We start from the raw sequence: 18,745 nt of genomic DNA on the forward strand, positions 1-18,745 counted from the left end.
TATTTCCATTTCGCTGAGATGTTACGTGATAGAAGTAGGAAAATACCATTGGATTACTTTTCGTAACTAAATAGAGCTATCAAACCCGAAAAACCGTACTCTATTAAGTGGCGCGGGTTGAATTTAATTTACATTGTTTTATAATTTCATGTATATTGTCACCTTCGAAATTGAGCGATTGCCATGCATACAATTGAAATACGCGGTGTAGTTCAAGCTTAAGTTATTGGCTAGATAGCTAGTTTTAATATATTGGTTTTAAGATTTTCAATTTGAAATGCCGGACTAAATATTTGGTCAGCTGTTTTAAGAGAAATTTGGCCAAATTCTGTTAGCCATAACATTTCTGTTACACCTTCAACATATTTGCCTGCTGACTAATAACTAATATCGCCTTGAATTTCTCGAACAGCACCTGTTTTCAGGGTAGATTATTTGCCACAAACAGATATCTGCGAAATTTGAGCAAACAATTTGAAGATTGTGACCCTGGCCAGTGAGAAACTGCTCGGTAGCCAAGGCACGCGGTCAAAAGCAAACAAGGTTATAGGCATGGCTCCTCATCCTCATGCTCCCCATCCCCCTGCGTTATTCCGAAATACATGCAATTTGGAATTCTCAAACAAAACATAAAGCTAAGCTCGCCCAAAATGCTCCAGTTTTGTGTACATTTGAACGGAAGGCCAGGATAATCTGCATGCAGGGGAAAGAGGCTCAAGAGCAGACAAAGCTTCAAGGGTCAGGGTTTTGGGGATATTATGGCGCACTTTTGCGGAGGAGGAGTGCGAACGCTTTGTGGTAAGTAAATGGTAGCCAGGACACCAGTCCGGCCAGATCCGCTGGCGTTTTCGGCTTGAATACATCAAACAAAAGCATAATCTTAGCCAAGCAGAAAAATACACGCATACACCGGGAGAATAATTTACAAAAATATAAAACTAAAATTGGATTCATATATCTTCGGGTTTCCTTAAACATAACATTCAATTAGGAAGCTTGAATGAAAATTTGTGCCATTACGTGTTTGAATGTTTGACATGTTTTGTCCAGTATTGCGCTTTTTTTTCAGTGCACACCTCAATGGAATGGGCAGGTGATGAACGAAGGCCACCGGATCGCATAAAATTATACGCGACATTGCGGCCACGTCAAGTAAAATAGATTAATTTTACCTGTGGCCAACGGGCCAGAAGGTTGTCGTCCTCATCCTGATTTTTCCATCCCTCCCACCGTTCACACAAATTAGATTGGCTGGCGACACAGGCTGAGTCGGAGTCGCAGGCCCTGGAACTCACACCTTGCTCGGAAAATCTCCTTCGGGCGTAAAGCTTTCTTGCCTCAGTCAAATTAAATAAAATCCAATTTAAAATGAATTTTCGCAATTTCATTTAAAACGGGCAACAGTTTGTACCGCCGCCGCCGAGTCAGTCGGAAATTTATGCGGCTGATGTCCTGGAGAAGTCCTCCCGCCCCGCACCTCCGCTCTGGGCCCTTAACCCTCCGCATCCTTGTGGTTACCACTTGCTCTTGAGCCTCAAATTGGAATTAACGTTTTTAATGACGGCGCAAGCTTCTGTTTGTCGGTGCGAAAGAGATGCCTCACAAACTGCTGCACGCACATTCTGATGGTCCTTGTGAAGGACCTTACCGCACCTCCTGCCCGCCATTCATTAATGCGCTTTTTTATTAGGAAAATCGTTAACTTGAGTTTCTCCACTTAGCGTTTTTGCGTCAAGCTTTTACTTTCGTCTTTATTAAAAACTTTGGCGTCATGCATAAAACTCGTCAGTTTATTGCGATTTTTACACTCCGTTTATGAGCCAGAACCTGGAGCTCTGAGACCCCAGAGCCCTGGGTCCCGGGCTCCTGGAACCTGGTCAGGAGCGGTTGGCCACTAATCCGCTTGTTTTTCATAATCCTTACGCCACAGGCAACGGCCAGGACCAATGTGCAGCCGTTGGAACAACAGCACCAAAGTGCAAAGTGGCTGGCGGAATTTATTTCATTTTTATTAAAGACGTTGTGGCGGAAAATGCGTGGATGAGGTTGCCAAAGTGGGTGGAGGGTGCTACACTGGGTGGCTGGGTGGTGGTGGTTCGGTGGCTTGGTGGTGACACGCGTGGCTTGTCAAAGCCATGAACAGCTGCTGCTGCCTTTGCCGGGCTAGGAATATGTGTGGACATAATTTTCTCTCTTTTTTACTTTCAGCGCTGCCTCCATTTTTTGTGGTTGCGGCAAATTATTTTTGCAATGGGGCCGATGGAAGTTGACGAGTAACTTGTGGTGGAAAGGTATGTGGCCTACGCAACGTAAAATTCGTGTGGGAGAGGAAAATCAGGGCAGAATTTAGTTCAAAGGGCAGAATGTGACAGGTGAGGAGCAGTGCAGGCTAGAGGTGAATAAACTAGTTCATGACCTTAAAAATATGTAAGCAAATGAATTAAGAAATGAGTTTGTTTGTCTGCCTCGTTCTCGAATCAGGAAACATTAAAATATAAATCAAAGGTTCAAAAAAATAAAAAAGATAAAATGGTAAGCCACAGAATTGAAATTTAAATTTAAGTCAAACCACGTAACTATATAAACTTGGTATCCTGAGCGGTACCCATTTCCCAAAATCAGGCTAATGACCTATTGTGCCAACTGTCCGTGGACAACTTTATTACGCTGACGTGCTGAAAAATCTCCCGACCATTACTCAAGCCGTTTTATTGGCTCCTTTTGCGGCTGACCCCCGCTGTCAACAAGACGCGCTGACAAATAAAGCCGCTCTCACCTATCCGGAAAAGCGACGATGATGCGGCGGAGGAGGCCTTGAATTACCCAAAAATTGGCGGGGAAATTCGAGAATGCGAGAATCATCAGTCTGCTGCGAGGCCGCAGGTGCTGTTCTTTGTTAAACTTGAAAAATTATATTTTATTTGGCGGGCCGCACTGTATGCCGTACTGATTTCGCGGCCCTTTTCCATCGGCATTATGGGTCTGGTGCCCCGGAAAAAGGGGAAAACTTTTGCTGCTGGCCCAGTACGCTTTCCTTTTTTTTACAACAATGGCAGGGAAGTAAGGGAGCCGGGAATATCTCTGGGCATCTTTGTGAATAATGATTTGCCACTTGGGAGCATTTGTAAATTAGATGCCGCTGTGTTGCTGCTGCTTTCCCGTAGCGCTGTTTGCTGCCGGGGACGGCGTAAATATTTAATTTGCGAGATATTCCGCGAGGAAGTCGGCCGACTAAGTTGACCTTTGACTTGTGTTTTTACCATTTTTTTATATTCCTTACTTTCAGAAGCCATTATCGTTATGTCCATTGTTGTCGCCGACTCGGGTTGCACGGGTTGTAGCATTTTCCATTATTTTCATTACTTTCAGTTACACTTGGCTTTCAGCATTTTCGGACCGCCGCCTGCGCACTTCACTCAATAATGAGTCAGTTAATTGAGGTGACAATTGCTGGGCACTCTTGAGAGTCTTGGCGATTTCGGCACTTGACTTATGGCATTTTGATCATTTTATGCACTCGAAAGGCAAATCAAACTCAACCCTTTGGGGAGATGATTTAGTGCTTTTAGATGGACAAGGCTTCTTGTCAGACGGTGGAAGTCGGCAGACTTCTCGACAAATTTATTAAATTACTTGGACGTGGGATCGGGCTTCTCCTAATAGGATTGGAGGGACCAATTTTTAAGCTTGCTTGGAATGGTTTCTTTTTGATTAATAACTGCATAAAGTATTTTTTATGGTATTGACCGATTTAACCAAATCAAATGTAATTATTTACCTATGTTGTGTAATAAACTTCGATTTCGTTTTATAGTCGTCTCTATAAGGACTTTTTGATCCAAACCCATAACTAACCCAAAGTAGTAGGATATAATATGTTAATATGATTGCGCTTCTCTAAACCCGTTGAATAAATATTTTAAAGCAGTTTCTACGGTATACGGAAATAATTTGGGCTAATCCACTTTAATGGCTCCTGTTACCCCGCGTTAAAATGCATATAGCCGACTCACCTGTCCGCCTTTTTGACACCTGACCACATGGCCGCGGAGACGGGCGGCATGAATCTCAAATTGCCGACCGGCGGCGAGGCGTAGGGTATTCCCCGGTACGCCTCCACCGGATCCAAGTGCCTTCCGTCTAATTGGACAATTACGCCCGAGATGGCGCCATTGCGTGTGTTGATAATCCGCGACGAGAGCTGGGCGGGTAATTGATCATGGTTCGGACTGTAGTTCGAGTTCGAGTTGCTGTTATTGCTAGTGGGTCTACCACTGCGGTTGCCATTGGATCCGCTGGTGCTCGTGGAAGATGAGGATGATGAGGATGAGCTGCTGCCGGGGGACGTCAAGCCCGCCGACGATGATGAAGTGAGGGATAATGAGGGCACGGAACTGGAAGTGGCGCTGCTGGAACCGATCAGCACGAGTCCGCCATTATTCGTCGACGAGGGACTCTTTTGCGAAGTGCTCAGGTTGCCGCTGTTGCTGCTATAACTAATGCCAGCTGCCGAGCATCGGGCCATACATATATCCAGGGCGACCAGAGTCAGCAGAGATGACCACGCCCACGCCGACCTCCTCCTCGTGGGCGGCACTTTCCGCCGCGTTCTCGTTGCTGCTGATGGCGGGAGTTGTCGCTTCGAGAGCAGCATAACCATTATTATTATTGGTCAAAATGGCCACGTCGCAATGTTGTCGTTTTTTTTCGATAACTTGATGTCCGGACTGGTGTGTTATCCTTTTTTTTTGCCCTCCGCTCTTGTATAATTGACCACAAGTAGCTGTTTGTGGCGTGGCCTGGTTATCGCTCTGCTTGTTTCAGCAAGTATTCCCACTTTTTGCTTTCCGTTTTCAATTTTCTGTTTCGGGTTTGTGCAAAGTAATATATGGCAGTTTAACAAACCTGGAATGAAAAAACAAGTTATTGGTTAAAATTTTTACGCTTGGGGACAATTATTCGATGGCATTTACTGCCTTTCAGCAAATGTTTATGGATTTACAAAGTCACTAGCACACATTCATTCATTAATATATATCTATAAATATCTATTTATAAGTTCACTTGTTTAAATAGCTACATCGAATTGAACTATTCGTTAGCCCTATATTCTCCGCTCTTCTCTTCCGCTCTTGTGGTGTCTTCAAGGCAATTCAGTGAAGTGTGTTCCTTGAACCATCTCTTTCTTTCCTCTCTGTCGTTTTTTAGTCTGACTGGGGCATTTCCCCTGAACTAGAAAGGCCCATGAAGTGGGTAAGAATCCCCCGCCCACTGCGTATTCGTCTTGTTTTTTGGTATGTTTGCCAGCTGGAGCATCACCTTGTTTGCACTTGGTGTAGTGTCCTTGCCCTTGTTGTAGTTGACAAAAACAACAGCCAAACGAAGGGGTTTTGTGGGTAGCGTGGCAGGGAAGCGGTCCGGGCTGGGCTGGGTGGCCAGGACAGTTGGCATTTTGCATATGCCAGACATGTCAGTCTCTCAGGCAGGCAGGCAGAACCGAGACTCCTGACAACACGAGGAGAATGCCTACGTGGAATGACTAGAAAGTGGGTGGTGGTGGAGGTTATTGGTGCAGGGAACAAAGCTGTAGCCTCATCATTGCCTGACTGACATTCGGTCATTGGATCAACAATTCAAAGGACTTAAACGAAGGATGTGGGTAGTCAATTAACCGAACTGGCATAAGGCTTATTAACGGATCGGTTTAAGAGTCTATTCTATTTAATTTATATAGTTGAAAATTTACAAAATACAAAATATATAATAATATAATTATAATTCAATAATTTTCATATTGTTTTTTTTTCTTAAGTTTCAGAAACATTTACTTATAACTTCATCTCTGTACAAGTCCCCCGACATCAATTCTCCCACGAGGAGTAATTCGTTCCCTTTTCTTCTCTTCTACATATGGCTTCAGAGAAAGGTGCTCCACGGTCTTATAAGCCGAAAAGCAGCAGTGCACGTGATCCCTGTCGCTTTTCTCCCCTGTAACCGTATTCTTTTTGGAGGAAGAAGGGCATTTTTATTCAGCTGGCACTTACTTATTCCGTGCGTTGGCTCTTCTGCTGTCTGCGGCTCGAGTGCAGGTGCTAAGCCCTCCTGTCGTGCATGTGCGTTGGATCCTGGATGTGGGATGTCCTTGCTCCTGCCGCAGCGCGTCCTTTTCGTCCTACTCCCGCTCGTTCTTGAGAATCACTTCACGTACTGCTCGCTCAGCCGCGTCGTCTGCTGCTGTTGCTGCTGCGTTTTCTGAATGCCGGCACGCTACAATTGTCATGCAAGCGGACATTCTCCACGGAGACGTTCACGTACTCAGCGATGAGCAGGATTCCGAGGAGGAGCACAAGGCGCTGGCCGACTGCTTCTGGGGCTCCGGTTGGTGTCCTTCCATCGCGGATTATGCTGCAATCAGATCAGAGAATTGGCACACTTTATTAGACCTTTCATTCCACCCCATGTGGTACTTAAACAATGCTCAGTAATTATACAGCACGCGCCATTTGCGCATTTAGAGGCAAAACAGTTGTGCCTAGATATTTAGATAGAATATACTGCGCTGCGTTGAAGAATACTTCGACTACTTTTGTTGTTAAGAATGTTAAGCAGGCATTCCAATAAAATAATATTGGTTTAGGTATTTCAATATTATTTAAGCAACCAAACCGACATATGAGTTATACTGATTTTAATTTGAAAGTCAAGTCTCTTTGATAGATTTATTAATATTTAATTAAAGCAATCCGAAACCAAACTAAAATTTTTCCCATTTGACGAACGACCTATCTGCAGGGTATTAATTGAATCACTGACTTGGAGCTGGTGGAAAATTTTAATTATATGATGCCCTCAAGTGTAAGTAAATTATTATGCAGATCATTAGCAAAGTAATTAGACCCGGCAGCCGCCTCGTCCATAATCCTCGGCTCAGTAGTTGAATTAATTCTATTCCTGGAAATTGAGTTATTCCCACATTCCATCAAATCATACCGCTGGCGTTTGCTGGATTGTTGGTGCCTTTCATTTATTATGCGAGTTTCGACTACATTTCCCGCATGTAATTTCCCCCAGGCCAGGAGCGGGAAAGTCGACTCACATAAGTAAATAGGGGATTTTAGAGTGCGAGTTCCTTAGTTTACTCAACAAATAACATCATCAAGTTGTCCGCAGCAGTAGTGACTTTACTTAACTTCACTACAGCCCACTCCCTGGTAAACATTGTAAATCATACGCACTGTTGCACAGACGCTTTGTTTTATTTTGCTATTGTGAATGAGTTGAGAGCCCGTCACACTGCGGTGGAATCCTTAAGTTAAACAGTGTGACAAAGATACAAATATCCATTTATTCGACCAACAGCTTTAACATTTCCGTTCCCCGCTTACTTTCTTGCTTTAGAGTATAATTGAAGGAAGTCTAAATAGGAGTCAGCCCAAACGCACTCAAAGTCTCTGTGTGAACAATAATGCCGCCTTATTACATGACAGGAAAAACATCTCAAACTTTGCTGATTCCTTCCCAAAAATTCTTTGCGAACTTTTGGACTGAAAACAAAAAGTTGTCAAAAGTTCAAATTTGTATACAAGTATTTGGAACGACTTTATTCACATTTGTAATTTGTATCTCGGTTCTCGAAGAGATAATTGGATTCGAGAGTGTTTTCATGTTGTTTGCCTAATTTAATTGCAAATAAACGAAACGAAATTCCAGTTTGTGAAATACTTTTGCTTTAATTAAAAATCAAAACGCGATAAGCGGCCCAGGGAATTGCCAAGGAAAACGTTTTATCATGGAAAGTCGGTCGGGGAATAATATCTCCAGCGAAACCAAGAAGTAGTCTCTTGACTTTCCAACTGGCCGCAATTTCCGCCCTGCCGCAACTTTTTCTGAGCTCTTTGCTCCATAAATTCCGCGCCAGCTAGGCGGAGCATCCGCATCCGCACTCGCATCCGCATCCTCAGCTTCAGCTATTTTACCCAGTCCAAGGGTCATTAATTTGTCTTTTGAGGTGGAGGCGAGGGTGGATGAAAAGGCATTTCGGACGAGGAGCAGTCGTTGCCGCCGAGGCAGTAAACTGCTTAAGTAGCACAACTAAATTAAGAATTGTGGGCCAAGCAATTAGAAAGAGGGCAGCAGGCAATAAAGTTCAAAGTTGGTCAATCCTTAGGTGTAATGTATATTTGTGTGCCACGATTCTTCCTAATCTATCTTCTCCAAAAGAGAAGTGCAAGCACACACGCATGTTCCATAAAACCCACTTGATACATGAAGAAAATCAGATAACTTCAAACGAATATTTTGGGATTTATCGAAACTACATAGTTGGCATAAAAAATTAATACCGTTTGTATCTGTTACATTGTAACATTTTGTCTAAAAATTCCTTTTTTTTTTTATAGAATTAAATCTATCTTACAAACAGTTATTTCTGTGTGGATCAACTAAGCTGAAGTTGAACTTATTGAAAGACCCCAACGATGCGTATGCTTTATATTCAATGTTCCCGTTCCTCTGGACGTATGTGAAAAGAAATAGCTTTATAGAATATCGATTGGTACGTTCGCAGACATGTATTTCCGGAAATTTAATCAGTTTTGGTGCTTAACCGAGTTGGGGAAGCAAACGAAACGAAATATAAAAAGAAATCCAGACCCAAAGGCAAAGGAATGCCAGGGCAGCGGAGAAAATGATAGTGGATAGGGATGGGGTGGGAAGTGAAATTGTTTAGCAGTTGTCTGACTGGAAATGGAAATGAAAATGTTTCTGACTTACTTGCCTTGGCATTGTTATTTGAGTTTATTGAAATGACTGTCTTGCCTTTCCTTGCCTAAGTGGGTATGAAAATACCCGTGTAAGGCCAGGAAAATTGAAGAGAAGATAGTGTAAAAAGGAAAGGCTTTTGTTCGAAACCCTTCAACCCTTTACCTATCATCAGTATCAGCATCGACTGTCTGCAATTTTTTATAATAATTATTTCAGTAAATACCTCGGACCACAAGGAGTAAACTAACAGTTTCCAACACATGACTCCAGGGACCACTATTGTTCTTGCATAAAGCTACGTCTGATAAAACAAAATGAAAGCAAAGAGGAGACAGATACTCGGACCGACTCAAACTGCAATTTTTCATGCAAATTTATGCAAAAATGTGAGAAATTCGCTTCAAGAAAATATGAGCGAAAAATGCAATCTGCAAAAGAGTTAACCAAAGAAGAGCGAAAAAGCGAAGATTTAAGTAAGTGGGTGGGAGAACTTTCCAAGTGATGGGAAATAATGCGACTTTTTAACTACGTTTTAGTTTAGCCAAATGCATTTTGCATGTCAGAGTTCGTCTCTTGATAATAATATCCGAGAAAAACTCTCCGACTTTTTATCTGCTTCTCTTCATTGCCTTAATGGGCAGCCTTCTTTTTGCTGCGATTTGGCTTTCATTATGTTGGCCATCCGACAAACAAAGGCTTATAATTTTTTGCTCGCCCACGTTCCTTATTTATGTATGCAAGCGCACAACTACGAGTACTCGCCCTTTCGACTGGATTCCGCCCTCTGCCAGCAAAAATGGCCAAAACAATGGATTTACACAACAACGAAGGAAGAAATTAAACTGCCTTTCATCAGAAAGAGCGCAACTGACAAGTCAACGAGAAGAAAATAGAAAACCATTTCTGGAAAGTAGTGGGGATAAAAACTACTGTGTGCGAATTATAATACATCTGCATTTTAAAAATAAAATTAAAAGGGGGGATTTGTGGCCTTCGGCTTTAAAATGACGAGTAAGAAAATGTGTAATAAGAACGGTAGCTTTGCTATTTTAAAATTTGGGCTTAGTGCGTAAAACTTAATCGGAAAATGTTTAAATTATGCAATGTTCGACGTTAGGAATTCTCCGAATGAGATACACATGTATTTATCCTTGGGCCAAACATTAGCTACAGCAATAAATTTTTCGCACAATTGGGCCCGGCAAATGCATGGGAAATTAATTTTCCTCGGATTTTACAATTCTCTTCCCATACATGACATAAATAAAACGCTCGCGGGTAACAAATTTCGAAGGCAAATTTTCGGCGCAGTTGGAAATAAATTATCGTTTAATATTGGCAAATAATACGATACCAAGGGATTCCTGCCTCTCTCATTCCAATCATTCCTGTGTTTTTCGGCCCTGCCAGAAACTCGCAAATTGAATTCGTTAGTCGGCGTCGCATGAAATAATTTTGCCTTGGGGGGTCACCAACAGCAAATGACGAAATAATGATATTAAAGCAACATTACGCCATTACGTAGCAACACACATGCAAAAATAATTGACGACAATGACGCAGGCGACGTACATAGGCAAGCGAAGACATTGCGCATACGCCCCGTAAGCCAAGCCAGACCAAATAATGAGGGTAGAGAGCGAGGCAGGCAGAGTTGGCAAAGTCAAGAAGTGGAGAATGCGGAAAGCTAAAAGTTATCACGCCAAGGGATGGGCGATTGCGTACCTGTAAGGGTATTTTATCACATAACTAAATAAACTACAAATTACTGAAAAAAATCAGTAGAATTTTGCCATATAAATAAAATATTGCAAGGACTTATAAATCTAGTTTCCTATATGCTTTAAGCCTATACTCATATCTAGTGATTAGAGTTTGTAAAGCCGAACCACTATAGAGAAAACATTACTTTGAAATCGCAAGCTATAACCAACATTTCGAATCCTTATCAGCCTGCCGCTCCATCACACTTAAGGCAACACTTCCGAATGAAAATCAATTTGCACCGCACACGCCAAAGAACACAAGCCCTAAATATTCATCCCGGCTGAGCACGTTAGTCTTAATTAATTTTTACCCACGACAAAGCAGCGTCCTTGGCTTTGCTCGGGATTACTTTTACTAGTTGTGGCATGGAAGTAGATGCTCTTTGGGGTATTTTAATGACGTTTTCATAAACAGCCGCCGTCGTTCTGTGTTTCTTTTTCGTGTCTCTCAATGCGTTCCTAATTCCATTTTATGCCGTGTGACTCTGGGCCTTCATTCTGAGTATTTGTTTTGTTTGGCCAAAATGGCAGATAAAATAATTTATTGGGTAAAAATCGCTGGCCAAGAGCTAAGCGCTCTGGTTTCCCCAGCTTCGCTCTTCCCTTGCGTTGTCCTCGCTTTTGTCTTTTGGCTCATGTTATCTGCAATGGAATATCTATTTGGCCATCGCTTTCGGCCCTTCCATAATGTTGGCGCCATGTTGATGTTATCTCAGCGGAAGTGTTGACTCAATGTTTACTCAATGAGGGCGTTGCTGGCGCGATATGACAACGGGTCCTTAGTCCTTTGGGCTTTTTGTGTGCCTGTGTGTGTGGACTTTCATAGGAGCATTCCGCGCCATTTTGTTTCGCTTTGGGCTTTGTTTTTGCCCACTTAGTTAATACATTTGCTTGTTTCGCTACGCCTTATAAATATGCAAGGGCAAATCGTCCGGTTCAAATAATGCAAGGTCAACGCTGGATTGAGTTACATAACAAACCGTAATTGACCTTTCAACAAAGCATTGATGGGAAAAATATTCAGGGATAAGAGCTTCATTTCTGACCAGACAATGACCATCAATTAGGTTGACCCAAAAAGTCTGCTAAAAGTAAACATATTAATGGAAAAGATTTTTTCTGATACCAAGACGCTGTTTATACGCATTAACAAAAGAAAGTAGGAAAATGTCCTTTGTATGTGATAGATAATCTCTTGATCTCGAACCTACTCCCTCTAGTTAAATATTGATATAACTTTGAATTAACTTTGAATTAACTTTTTATAAATCTCAGTATGCTTCAATTTTAATTTGGTTATCCATATATGGTCACAGCAGAAAATGCCTGTTAAGAAACAACTCTCGAATCTAGTCCTAATGAGATTCCACCTCATGCCATCAGCCAGAGTCTTGGGCAGTAATATTTCAATCTGAACAATCTCAACCTTACCGCATAGGAAAGCCTGTTACACTAATGAGCAACACCTGGGGAGACAGCAGAAGCAGCAGCAGCAGCAGATGTAAAGGTGAAATAGTTATCCCCAGACAAGTTGCAAAATTTACAGCACACGAGCAAAAAATCAGCTTAACCACAAAGCGGGTGGAATTGTGGGACTCTGGAGGGTGGTGGCCGACCTAATGGCACATCTCCAGGCTATTTGGGCTTGGCTTTTGTGTCCGTCCTGGTCCTTGGTACTGGCGTCCTTGTTGGCTTTGTGTGTTTCCGTAAACTGTCATTTCCGGCTGCTACTGCTCCACTGCTTCTAGCCCCTCGTCCTGCGCATCGCTCCCCAGCTTTCAATGCACAATAATTGTTATCTTCAACAATTTGCGGATGTTATAAACATATACGACTGCTTCATATTGTCTGCATGTAAATACAGCAATATGGCATGGGAGCTCGGATTTTCCAAGTGGTCCGTGGTGCACTGACAAAATATTGCGAAATCTAAGAAATGAGTATGTTTAAAAATTTGGAGTTTTTAAACATTACAAAGCATATATATATATCAAATTGTAAATATCTAATTAAAATGGCTAAGAACAGAAGACAGTTTTTAAAATGAAATTAAGCTCCCAAGTTGTTGTTTGGAACTGATATGGTAACGACTGGTATTCAATCTTGGACAATTAAGTTTTTAATTTTAGTTTCGATTCGCAATTAAAGAATAAATTGCAATTGTAAGCCCTATTAAAAAAGGAATTCGCGAAAGAATTTTTCAAATAAAAACTGATGGCAGTAGAATCGAATTCTTATTTCTCCCCGTGTGGGACTCCCATTTTTGCACTTGTCGTTCGTTTTAATGTGTGGGCCAGGAGTGCACCTGCTCCACTCGAAAACGGTCCCCCTATCCTGCGTTCTAGCTCCTCCTTATCCAGTTACACGTTCTCCTCCTCCGCTGGCTTGTACAACAATCGACATCCTCCCAATGGAGAACTGGCACGGAAGACATTTAGCTAAGCGCTTCGCTTGGCAAACAATTTTCGATTTCAGTTCGGGTCCTACATCCTGGCCCCCACCATTTTGGCATTTTCCCCTGGGGGGGATACGCGCAATTTGAAGCTCATGTGCGAAAACTTTCAAGCAGTGAAAGTTGTGAGCACCAGCAAGAAAAAGTCTCGAATTACAGAGATATGTGGGGTGGCTCCTGGGTTACGGATGGTATTATATGCTAAGCCTCGGTTCGGTAACTTTTGGCTTGAAAATTTGTTAGATGGAATATTTCGGAGGGACTTTTTCAATTCCCCGATTGAGTTTCATGCATATTTCAGTCGCACAGCATGTCCGAGGACGGTTAATAGCTGAAAGAAGTATTCACGCCCCAGATCTAGGCCATAATTAAGGAAAGGTGATCCTGTGCACTACGCATACGCCCCATTGTCTGAGTGGTGGACTCAGTGTGTCACGTCGTCTGTCCCGTAAATTCACCTGTTTGACTGCGTTACTCATACGCCTACGTGCCTCATTAAGGGACGTGTGCCCGCCTGTCTTCCCGACTCAACTCGGTAATAGAAAACTTTGCCATAACATTTAGGCTGCCTAAACTTAATTAACAACCCCGAACAGGTAATCGGCAGGCAGTCGAACTGCTCTCGCCGCCAGTCACCCTCCTCGAATTTCCTGCCATTGTTCAGGCCATTTCATTTGCAAATGTTCTCTGGACACAAAGCGCCATGGAGCTTTCCGCCTTCCCATTAAATTGGTCATTAGGCGTCAAGTGGCCTACTGCCGCGTTCCTGGCCGCTCTAGCTTTTGGCCCAAACGATGGCATAAACAAAGGCATCCGAAATTGTTTCGGCTTAATTTGAACGCCCTGCCCATCCCGAACGGAGACTTTAATTACTCTCCCTGCTCCGTTGGCACATTCAATTAAATTATCGCGTAGCAGGTGGCTTGGCTTTAAAACTGGAGAATCTCTTCCAGAAAACAATGCACGCCATTTCTGTGTTGAAAACAAAATTCAAGCTGGAAACAAATCTTTTTAATTGATCTCTGTTGCGGCACTGGAGGCAGAGAAAAGTTTATCGATAGTTTGTTCTGCCAGTTTCAGCGCTTCTATTTGGCATGGCTTACTCGACTTCCCAATACGAAAACAAGAAAATTAGTTAAAAACTTTAGCAAAAACAGCGGACTTGGTTTACCTAAGAGAAACCTGGAAGGGCGAGCAGTCTATTCGATGCTTTACATAACAACCGTTTTTAAGCGATCAAAATTAAAACGTAACCATTTTCAAAATCCATTTCCATCCCAGAATATCTGTTGCAGAACGAGCTCCTTATCTAGGATTTAGGGTCCATTAAAATCTTTATGGCTGAAGCACATCCATATTCTGGTATGCAAAAATATATTCATACCGAACACTGCTGCTTTGTCCATATTATTTTGCACTCCTGGCTGCAACTAAGCAGAAACCAAGAAAGAAATTTAAATTAATTCTCAACACAACACAAAAGGCCCGTGCATATATAACGAAGAATAAGCGCATAAATAAACTATTTGTTGTAAAGGCAGCCAGCTTCTAGCATTTAAGACACCCGTTCTGCCCGGTTCCCTCAACTTTTTGTGAACGGCATACAGAATGGAAGGTAACAAGGGGAGCCGAGAAATCTGTTGAGTGGAAAATTACAAAAAACTGCAAAAGCGGCGTTTACCAACATTTTCTGCATGCCGCAGAGTGACTCGTTCTGCGTCTCGGGCCCACATGTGTTGCTTTTAAGTATTTTGGCAAGTTGTGCATATTTTAATTAGTTTCCACAGCCAGCAAACAGTTTTCGCCTAACAAGCGAGCAGGTGGCAGGCAAGCGTAAGATGTGGCGTATACGCAATCTGTGACCTCCTGGATAAACTTCAGGGTGTGTGCTTGTTAATGTGAGCGTGTTGATGTGATTCTCATCAGCGAATCTTAAACGAAGGCAGCAATACCCTTTGCAGTGAGAGCTATGAAGTACTGACATGAATCTCATTTAATTTGTATTTATTTGCTATAAAATTATTTGTACAAATGATGTATAAGATTTGAACTACTTCTAGACCTTCGATATAAAATACAATTTTAGATATAATTTTTTTCATTACTCATTTTAAAAGTTTTCCATTATTAGGTATTTTTAGGAATTATATTTTCCCTATAAGGTCTAGAATGTTGTCCCCTTTCCAGTCCCACCAAATTTCTCTAAACATAAACATATCTTAGGTCTTGTCAATGGCTTTTTGCCCCTAAAAACTTCGCTGAAAGTCACACAAGTTTAAAGGAGCTGGGTTATGGCAAGCAGCAAAGTCAAACAAATGTCAAAGTGTAACTAGTCACTCACCCACTAGACAATTCTTGGCTCAATTCCACGCGGGGATTTCGCGTTTAACTATTTAGGCAACGCATCTGCGAGCAGGGATTTTGATTGCCTTTAAGCCCTCAGCCCGGCATTTAGGGTCGACAAAAGGCCAAAAGCATATCAATATGCGAGCAAACAGGGAAAAGGGGGCCAGAAAGCGTAATGGAAGGAAGGGGGTAGTCACCTATGCAAATATTTCCAGACTGCCTTTCTCCACTTACCCCCTTACCCATTCAAACTTTCTGCTTCAGTGGCTCGCCCGTTCTTCGAATGTATCTTGATACAAGTACTGCAATTTGTATTCGTAGCTCAGCTAGCTCTGACTGTCGCCTTTCCCGAGATTGGCTTTCACACACAGATGCACACGAAGAAGGATATTGAAGTCGGAAATTAAAAATACAAAACTATCAATACCAACAGCGAAACCATAAATGCTAAGCAGTAATGCTTATTTTAATATATGATATACCATTTGCAATATTAGGATTAAAGACCAAGAATTACTTTTTAACCCCCCTACTTTTCAGTGTAAAACACACCCACTTGACTGCTCGTTTTGGCTTTGCTGCCATTCAAATCCCGTCTGTATCCGAATCCACCACCCACACAAAATGCATTGCACAGCAGACTGCTCCGCACGGCTTTCATTCTTTCCTTTTCGATCCGATCCTTTTGGCGTACACGGCTCCTTGTGTTTCTGGGGCCCGTTTAATAGTCGCAAATTGGTTCTCACACTTGGAATTTCGATTGGCTGTGTGATTTGGTAGAGGCCTTTGACTTGAAAATGGATGAGAATCGAATGGATTTCGACTGGGTAACACAGGCAAACCATTGAAATCTTAGATAGGAGCGACTATTGACTTTGTTTTTGCTTGGCAGAGCAACATATCAAAATGAAAATATAATATAATAATTTAATTAATTAAGAATTTCACAAAACATATTTCCTTTTCCTCAAAGAAAGATATAAATTTACCTTAACTCAAGTCTGGCCACTATGCCCTTGGGAAAGTCATTTTCCCAATCAGCCAGTCAACCTTATACTTAGTTTGGAGCTTTTGGCTTACTCAATGCAAAGCAAAATCGACATTGTCAACCACTTATCGCCCACAAAACAAATAAAACCTAACAGTTTCTGTTTCGGGTTACCAAACCACAGGCAGAAGCATTTTATTTGACTGCGGGCTGATCCCAAAAATGAACCCGCAGATGGGCTCTGCCCGCTCATTAAAATTTGTTGCCGAGGCCATGGAACGAAAAGGTGGATGTACACCATCGGCGCCCACGGACCATCAACCAGCTGAGTGTGTTGTTTATGGGTTCGTCTTTATCGCAAACGTAAACCGAAGCCATCAAATACACAGCTCACGACCATGAGGGTAGCAATGGGAAAGATATCAGGATTTGTGTATTTCACCTTAATTTGCTGGGGCTAATCAAACTTTTTACCACTAAAGAAAATGGCAACATAAGCTATATTCCTTCCACACTAAAAGAATATATTTCTATCCTCAATGTTCGAATTACAAGCACTTCTTTTTTTTAAGTGAGTACTATATACCACGTAAAAAAGAGTACCATGTTTTATAAGTACCATAATGGAAAATGTCGAACTGATACGCTGTTCATAAGGCCACTGACAATGTTAATATCCAAACCGGGGTTTCGCCCTCCTCACCGTGATTTGAAGCATTGACAAGGAATGGTTTATCGATCGACTGTTTTCAGAGCTCGACAAACGCAAAAACTGATTTCGCTTCGGGGAAGTTAATAAATTACACTTCAATGGTGCAGTCAAAGTCATGTTCGATATAAAATATGTTGTGGCAGTCGGTCTTGCGATTGTTTGTGTGCGGGTAAATCTGATGCTCGCAGCCGTCGTCTTGATGCCAGTTACTGGCAGGGCCTGTCAAATCAAATAATTGAACTTTCATTCCATTGTGAAAAATGAAGCACATCCTAGCGGCTGGATAAGCGAAGAAAAACGAGACCAAATGCCGCACATTAAAAGCGATTTAAAAATAGGAGGAAAAACCCGTGGCCCGATATGAAACTGAAACCTTCGCCTCCGAATACTATACACACACATTTCTTCTTAATCCATTTTTGTACTCAACGTTAGCTGATGGATTACTCTCGTTCAAATGTCGAATCTTGTTAGCGCAGCTACCCAGCCACCTATCCCGCCCATCCCACGGGTCCCACCCACTGCCAACAGCCATCATTGCAGCAAAAAATAGGGATATGTGGCTGGAGATCCGTTGACTGGGCCTGGGGGCCGCTTTCTGGGGCGCTACCAACATTCCACGGCAACAGATGCTGATGGCTAACAAGCCAACGGGAGCACAAGTGTCGCTGATTTTTCACGCTCTAGATTCGAGTTGTGTATGAGTGTTGGTGAAACCTGAAACATGGTGAAAAAAACCGCCCCTCAAACACACTCGTTTCGCGAATAAAGTGAAAGAAAGTCCTTTTTCAAATTGATGCAAAATTAAGGCAAGATAAATTGCTATTCAAGCATGTTGCTTGGATTACTTATTTTATATTTCTATAATTTCATACATAATTTCTTGAAAACACTCTAATGAGGCTTGTGGCACGAATTGCATTTGTTCTCTCTGATTTTGCCTGTTTTTCATCTTAAAACTCAACTATGAAAGCTAGCTCTGGAATTCACATTGCAGTTTTTCCGATAATTACAAGCCAGCTTCTGGTTCTCATCAGGTTTTCCGGCTATGCCAGCCTCTTCTGTTTAATTCCCTTGGGCCAAGGTCTTAGTTAGCTGGAAACATGGAATTTTTTCGCTTGCCTCTGTTTTGTTTTTCTGTTTTTTTTTTCTTCCTTTTTTTGGTTTCCCAAGTTGTTTTTTCTTGCCAGTTCCATTTTTGCCTTTTTATATTGGGTCTTTTTTCTAATGTTGGTTCCTGTTTTCTCGTAGGGGCTTGCATAACGAAGTAAAATCTATTAAGGTTAAAGGTATGTAGAGATTCCCTAACGCTATGTCAGCACTATTTTTCGCTGCTTTCATTCGAATATAATAACTTTTGAATGCAAGATTTTCTTATATTTATTTAAAGGCTTGTCATGTTTTGAAAGCATAAAAGGTGATCTCATTTAGCCAAACAATTTCTTGTTTAACAAAAAAAATAGGACTGAAAGTAAATTGTAAAACAATAAACTAATTTGCTTAATTTGTTATTATTGGCTTTGTAGGATATTTTTAAATATCAACTGTTTGTAAAACAAAGTTTATTCCGGTAAAAGTTCTTAATTAAGTAACATTTTTAATGTTTCAATTCTATATTATAATATTCCAAACATACCCTAGCATGCTTTTTGTCTTTTTTTGTCCACCGAAGCATAGGCAGCCTAACAATCAGAAAGAGTGACTTTCAACAAAACGAC

At 41.8% G+C, this 18,745-nt stretch overlaps 1 protein-coding gene across 1 annotated transcript in view; it reads right to left on the reverse strand.

Moving 5' to 3' along the window:
- Positions 1-18,745, reverse strand: part of LOC117144281 (neuroligin-3) — a 70,128-nt gene that overhangs the window by 29,350 nt on the left and 22,033 nt on the right. Inside the window, exons 2-3 of the mRNA XM_033309383.1 lie at positions 6,045-6,405; positions 4,014-4,905 (exon numbers count right to left, since the gene is read on the reverse strand). Of these exons, the coding sequence (XP_033165274.1) occupies positions 4,014-4,660 (647 nt within the window). The 5' untranslated portion in view covers positions 4,661-4,905; positions 6,045-6,405. The remainder of the gene's footprint in view (positions 1-4,013; positions 4,906-6,044; positions 6,406-18,745) is intronic.

Source organism: Drosophila mauritiana, chromosome 3R (assembly GCF_004382145.1).
Source record: "Drosophila mauritiana strain mau12 chromosome 3R, ASM438214v1, whole genome shotgun sequence".
NCBI lineage: Eukaryota > Metazoa > Arthropoda > Insecta > Diptera > Drosophilidae > Drosophila > Drosophila mauritiana.